The 6500-nt window shown below is 48.6% G+C and overlaps 1 protein-coding gene and 1 long non-coding RNA gene across 5 annotated transcripts in view; one reads left to right on the top strand and one right to left on the bottom strand.

Annotated features, from left to right (window-relative positions):
* Positions 1-19: 19 nt before the first annotated feature.
* On the top strand, positions 20-4851 carry LOC124232577 (uncharacterized). Its single transcript, XR_006886889.1, has 3 exons — positions 20-2483; positions 2747-3155; positions 4352-4851. It is a non-coding gene; the product is annotated as an uncharacterized LOC124232577 (long non-coding RNA).
* Positions 3218-6500, bottom strand: part of LOC124232576 (cysteine--tRNA ligase, cytoplasmic-like) — a 26038-nt gene continuing 22755 nt past the window's right edge. For 3 of the 4 annotated variants that reach the window (XM_046649527.1, XM_046649530.1, XM_046649529.1), the window contains 2 exons: positions 6000-6121; positions 3847-4010 (listed from right to left, as the gene is read on the bottom strand). In XM_046649527.1, coding sequence (XP_046505483.1) covers positions 3949-4010; positions 6000-6121 — 184 coding nt within the window. In that variant the 3' untranslated portion in view covers positions 3847-3948. Of the gene's footprint in view, positions 3602-3846; positions 4011-5999; positions 6122-6500 lie in introns of those variants that run through there. The other variant, XM_046649528.1, reaches the window with a different exon arrangement.

Raw genomic sequence — 6500 nt, 5'->3', positions numbered from 1 at the left:
GGAGCGCCAGGAGGTGAGGCGATGGCGGACGATGGGGATGAGTGCGATGCATGAGACTGGGAGGGGACGAGGCGATGACTCACACCTGGGAGGAGCGGGAGGCGGGGAGTCTGTGAGGGACAAAGGGGAGGAGTGCTGTTGGTGAGGAGTCAAGTGAGGATGGCACGGAGGGTGAGGCGGTGCCAGGAGGAGCCGGCGGAGGCAGGAAGGATTCCCCCAGGGCCTCCGAAAGGGAGAGAATGAATTCCTGTGGCTTCAAGCTCCCTGTTTGTGGTCATTTGTTCTGGCAGCTCCAAGAAGTGAGCAAAGCAGCCATCCTGGCTTGTCCCTGCTGGAAGGGTTTCTGGGACATGGGTGTTTCAGTGCTAAAAGCAGGAAATCCGCGGAGAGCCCAGATGAGTTGGGCTCTCCAGGCGCCCCTGCCTCAGGCTTGAACTCAGCATCTGGTGCGATAAGGAAGCAGGGACCGCCAGGGTCTGTCTGTGGGCTAGGAGCCTGTGCCCAGGTGGTGACGACAGTGCTCCTGACCCGGCTCTTAGGGGCAGCAGGCTGCAGGCCCTTGTGTGCAGGGCTGGCAGGGTGGTCGTGCAGGGCGTGCCATCCACACCTCACCTGTTCTGCGGTGTGAAGCTGACCTTCATCCTCACTGAGATTCTCCAGCCTGAAGCCCCAGCAATTCTGCCAAGTGGCCGGTAGCACCTGAAGGAACGTCCTTCTGCTTAAATCGGTTGTGGGAGGAAGCTGTGTCTGCAGCAACCCTCTGGAACGAGGGGCCTGCCCCGCAGTGGAGAGACCGGGCCCTCAGGACACAGCTGCACCAGGGCGCATGGCACTGCCTTAGCACCGGGCACCTGCCAGAGGGCGTGTCTTGAACCACATCAGGCCTGGGCAGCCAGGGAGGTCTTTTCCAGGAAAAGAATTCAGCCTCAGGAAGCTCCCACCCTGTCTGAAGGCCCAGATGGAGAGGAAGAGGCTGCTCAAATGATGAAATCACATCAGATCTGGAAGCTGGCTCAAAATAACCCAGGAAGGAGAACGGTAAAGAGATGGGGTGTAAGAGAATCGAGCTGCCTCCCTGATCTGGCACCTTCCTCAGACTGCCCTTGTCCCCTGTCCTGAGGAAGGAGACGGCTGGACACCTTGGGTACGGGTCCCACACCTGCAGGCCAGAGATGTCATTCTCCTTGGTGCCACCAGCAGGAGCCCAGCCTGCTGGGGCCATAAGCTCCCTTCCCCTCTCCTCCCCACGGATCCACCTGAGAAAGGGAGGCTCTGGTTTCCTGCCAGCTCCTCCCTCCGGGGCAAGAGCCCAGAGCCACCCAGAGGCTTGCTTGGCCCCAAAGGTGAAAAGGGGGTCTGGCCAGAGGGGGCCCACGGCCTGCCCATGGAGGACACTTTCATCAACAGATGTATTTATTTTTTTTTTGAGAGAAGCCATTCTGAGTGTTTTATTAATGATGCGTCTGTGGGGAGGGCTTTACTAGATATGAACTAGCGAATGCTAATGCTAGGAACAGAATGATAGAAGCATTTTCCTCCCTAAAAAGTTCTTCCTTTCAGGGGGCAAAGTTTTTGTAATACAAACACCTTTTGGCTCAGTTAAATTCGAGTAATGAGGAACTTTGATATTTCTGAGTTAATAATGCCTTGATTAATCCGTATCTGCATATGACTCAGATGTACTGATTTCTGCCATTTCTCGCTCAGCATGCTAACTCTGAGCAGGGGGTCTTGTTCACACTCAGTCGTTTTTCTCAGGAACTCCAGGGGGCAGTGACTTCACTGGAAATCGATATCAAAGCACCGAGTGGAAAGTGTTCCATCGCAGAAGCTCTTTTCAAATGTTTTCTTTTTCTTTCCAGTTTTATGGCGATATAATTGATATACCACTGTATTACTTTCAGATGTACAACATAATCATTTGATGTATGTATGTATTGTGAAATGGTCACCACAATAAGTAACATCCATCACCTCACACAGTGACAATTTTTTTTCTTGTGATTAGAACTTTCAAGATCTACTCTCTTAACGTCTTTCAAATATACAAAATGGTATTGTTGACTATATTAAGCACACTGTGCATTAGCTTCCCAGAACTTATTTATCTTATAAATAAAGATACCTTGGACTTTTTGACCCCTTCATCCATTTCCACCTCCCCCACCCCCTGCCTCTGGCAGGCACCATTCGATTCTGTTTCTATGAGTTCATTTCTTTGATTCTGCATGTAAGTGATATCGTACAGTATTTTTTATCTGTCTGAATTGTTTCATTTAACATAATGCCCTCAAGGTGCATCCATGTTGTTGCAAATGGCAGGACTTCCTTGTTTATGGCTAAATAGTATACCGCTATCTGTCTGTCTCTCTCTCACATTTTCTTTATCCACTTGTCTGTTGAAGGTCCCTGAGGTCGTGTCCATGTCTTGGCTATTGTGAATAACGCTGCAATGAGCATGGGAGAGCAGATGTCTCTCAGAGGTAGTGATTCGGTTTCCTTTGGATTGATAAACAAATAGCTAACAATAGGATCTATTGGAGTCTATGAGGAAGCCATTTGGTCTAAAGCTAATTCGGCCTGACCTTGTTTTTTTTCCAAAACGGCCTAACGTGGCCATTGAGCATGCACTGTATGCCTGCTTGAAGCATTTGCTGTGTCCCAAAGACAAGAACAAATGGCCTTAAGATAAAGGTGCAACTTCCCCCACGTTGGCATTTCCTTAAGGATGAGCATCTCTCCCTAGGCTAGAAACTGATTGCTGTGCTCACCTATAACCACCCAGCTCGAGACTGCAGACCAACTATCCGCTGTGTCCAGTGAGACAGCTGACCCACCACCTGCTGTGTGAATAGCTGTGCTCACAGGGCAATCCCGAGACTCTGGTGAAAGGAACTTTCAATCATATGTGATAGATGCTCTTTGACGGTATAGAACCACTCTGTACACTCCCTCTTCTTGGGGGCCCTTCCTTCTTTGGAGAAGGAAGGCCACAGGCTAAGCTAGTCCTCAGATCTGGCTCACAATAAACTCAGCCCAATTTTCAATTATAGGTTGGTTATGGATTATTTTCATCGACATTTCTTGGCATAGTCAGAAGGATTTCAGAGAAACCCACCAGAGAGCGCCTGGAACCTACACTGAACTGGCATTCGGTACGAGCATGGGCCCATTGAGCCCCCCACATCACTGCATTCTTCAGGTGACCCTGGTGCGTTCTCCTGAAACCCAGGCCTCCTTATTTTAAGTCGACGGTCCAGAGTTTATATGAGCTGTTTCTAACCTTAAGACTAAGAGTCACAAGGGGGCCCCAGCACACACCCTCGGTAAGAGGAACCTCGGGGGAATGCCCAGGCCAGGGGAGCCAAGGGAGAACTTTGGAGTGAATGGGGCAGGCTGACCTGTTTAATTTGGCTTTAAATGGAAAAGAATTGTGTTTATAAAGTGTGAACAAACTGCTTGATAGAGAAATGAGAGAGTGAACGTGTTCAGCTCTGAAGAGAAGGGCCACTGCTCCTCCCGGCCAAATGGCGTTGTCGGGTGACTGAGGACCTCACGGAGTGTGCTGGAGGATAGAATGCCTCATGACGTGCAGCGGCCCCTAGGGAATTCCACCATCATTCTCATTAACTAATCATGGTTCGTCCGGGAAGCACATGCAAGGGTTGGTCACCCGCACTCTGGCCCCCACAGAGGTTCTAGACTGCCCGAGGGAGAAACCGAGGCATGTAAGAGACTGTTTACGACCTTTCTTTAGGGAGTAACACTCACAAGCAGTAGATTTAGGACCCATTACACTGTTGCAAGAAGTTGTTCGGACTTTATAGCAAAAATTAAAAATTTTCATTAAATTTAAACTTTAATTAAAAGAAAAGCAGGAAATCAAGCTTCTAAAAAAGCCTCACCAGATCCCAAAGGGGCAGCCTCTCCTCTGAACTCTGTTTGGCTTCACGCTATGACATGCAAGTGCTTGACAAAAGGGAGAATGTTCCCATCCCAGATTCCTAAGACTGAAAGGAAGAAAGAAAGAAATGGGAAAAGAAGTGTTTGCAGAAGCCATCTGCTATGAAAACACCCTAGCCCAGAAATCTAAGGAAAATCTTTGTTGTGTCTGTCTGTCTATCTGTCTGTCTGTCTGTCTGTGTCTATATATGTGTGTTACAAACGTGTGGCATTTTACCTCCGGATGGTACGATTTCTAAAGAGCTCTATTCCACTGACTTAAAGTAAGCGCTCACAAAATTTTTGTTTTTCTAAATGCAACTAAGCCAAATGTCTTTCAAGCTGACGTGATAGGCAATAATGTTTGTAAACGAAAGCTTGTTTAAGTTTGTTTGTTTGATTAACACAGGCCTGTCCCCTGAGCCGTCAGCATCGGATATGATGCGCACACGAGGCCTTCATTCTACGTTGATCCGTCACATAAGCTGATGTTATCTCCGTTACAAAACTGGTTAACAAGCATAATAACTAAAACGATGGCTAATTTTGTCTAATGTCTCGTGAAGTCTTGTAGGCAATCTAAATGATTATTGGGAACAAGTAACTAGTAGTTGTGAAAAAGATGAGTGTTGGGGGAACTTTTAACAATAATTATGAGTTATGGTGCATGTACCTAAAACAGCTTCCAAAATCTGCTTGCTAACTTGAAACTTTGAAGTTGCTAGGTTAATTTAAGGGATAAAGATTCGTTAAATATCCAGATAATCTCTAAATAAGATAAAATATTAGGCATTAATTATTAACTGTATGTTTCTCTACTGTTGGCTTCTCATTACAAAACCACCCTAAAAGTTACGTGTATTAGTAAACATGTCTTCTATTTTATTAAAAGATTTTACTATGAAGTAACATGTTTTTAGAAATTATAAACAGTATTTACAAATTTCCCAAGACACAAAATACTAATGTAAAAAAAAAAATAGGTTTATAATTGCTTACTTTCTTTTAATTTTAAAGATTGGCACCTGAGCTCACATCTGTTGCCAGTCTCCTTCTTTTTTGTTTCTTCTTCTCCCCAAAGCCCCCAGTACATTGTTGTACATTCTAGTTTTAGGTCCTTCTGGTTGTGCTATGTGAGACCTCCCCTCAGCATGGCTAGAGAAACGGTGTCATGTCCGTTCCCAGAATCTGAACTGGCAAAACCCTGGGCCACCGGAAACAGAGCACAGGAACTTAACCACTCGGCCACGGGGTCGGCCCCTCAAAGATGTAATTTTGTGACAGGATTAACTAAAAGGGTGTGGGCATGGAGCTACAGGAGCCGAGTTTTTGTATGCTACTGATGTTAAGCTGATAGAAATTCCAGTCAGAGCATACTAACTGTAATCCTAAGATAACTACGAAGAAAATAGTGATAGAATATGAACAAAAAGCCATCAGGACACAGGGGCCTCTGAGGAGGTCCAATCCACCCACAGCCCCAGCTGCAGACACGATATGATGCGTCCAGGGTCTTGTGAGGCTCTGTGGCACCTGGGTCCCCAGGATGGGGCAGTCGTACTCTGCAGCAGCGAGGGGCTCTGGCGTGCCCGTGCCCTGGCCCTGTCCTGCACCTCTGTGGATGCTCACCTTTCCCCACGGGCACCGCCAGGACGGCTGGGACACCCAGGGTGCCACCTGCCGACCCTGTGTGGGTGGCTTGTGCCCTCTCGTTCAGCAGGTCATCATCTGCATGTTCTTAACACACCAGCTCTGGGTTTTCCAACACACTCACTCACACACAGCGTCCTACAACCCACCCTGACCCTCAGGGGCTCTGGATGCCGATAAATAGACAAATGCCAGCGCTGTGGATCAAGGCCCCAAGGTGTGCTGTAGTTTTTAAAATAGACGGCATCTTATACGCTCACTTCTTTGTTTCTTAAAAAATACCATGTCACAGGCTCAGTGTAGAAAACCCTCCAATCCCGTCAGGTGAAAACACGCAGTCCCCGGTGCATCGAGGTGCCGGCAGTGGCATCTGCGAGGCCGCAGCCCCCGCCCCCCACGCTGTTTACCTTCCCCTTCCTGCAGGGCTCTCTGATCCCCAACAGCCTCGGGCACCAGCTTCCCGTAGGAGTGTTTCTCACTAGAAGCAAACTTCACCGTGTCAAAGTACACAGACCCATTTGAAGCATAGCTGGAAAACAGAAAAGGAATTGCGGGAAAGTGTGACAAACCCAAACAGCAGCCAGAGCCGCTGCACAGGGTGACAACCTGGAACTCCCGAGCGCCACACAGGCTGTGGGCTGTGCAGACTCTGCTCCTGCAGCTCCGTGATGCGGCTCCTCAAAACCACGGCCGCTGCGTAGGCTGAGCGGGGACGTGACAAAGACACTTCGCAATGCACAGGCAAACTCCTCACTCCCAGGTCAGCGTGTCACCCACACAGACCCTCTGCTTTGCATCCTGCCCCTTGCCTTGGTGACACTACAATCTGTGTGACGTGCCCTCACCTCTGTCTACTTTCTACCCACCTGCACAGCCCAGCCATGGCTCTCTGCCTCCCAGAAGCACTC

Source organism: Equus quagga, unplaced genomic scaffold, assembly GCF_021613505.1.
Source record: "Equus quagga isolate Etosha38 unplaced genomic scaffold, UCLA_HA_Equagga_1.0 HiC_scaffold_7998_RagTag, whole genome shotgun sequence".
NCBI lineage: Eukaryota > Metazoa > Chordata > Mammalia > Perissodactyla > Equidae > Equus > Equus quagga.
The sequence above is the reverse complement of the archived record's forward strand: the minus strand, read 5'-3'. Positions and strand labels throughout refer to the sequence as shown.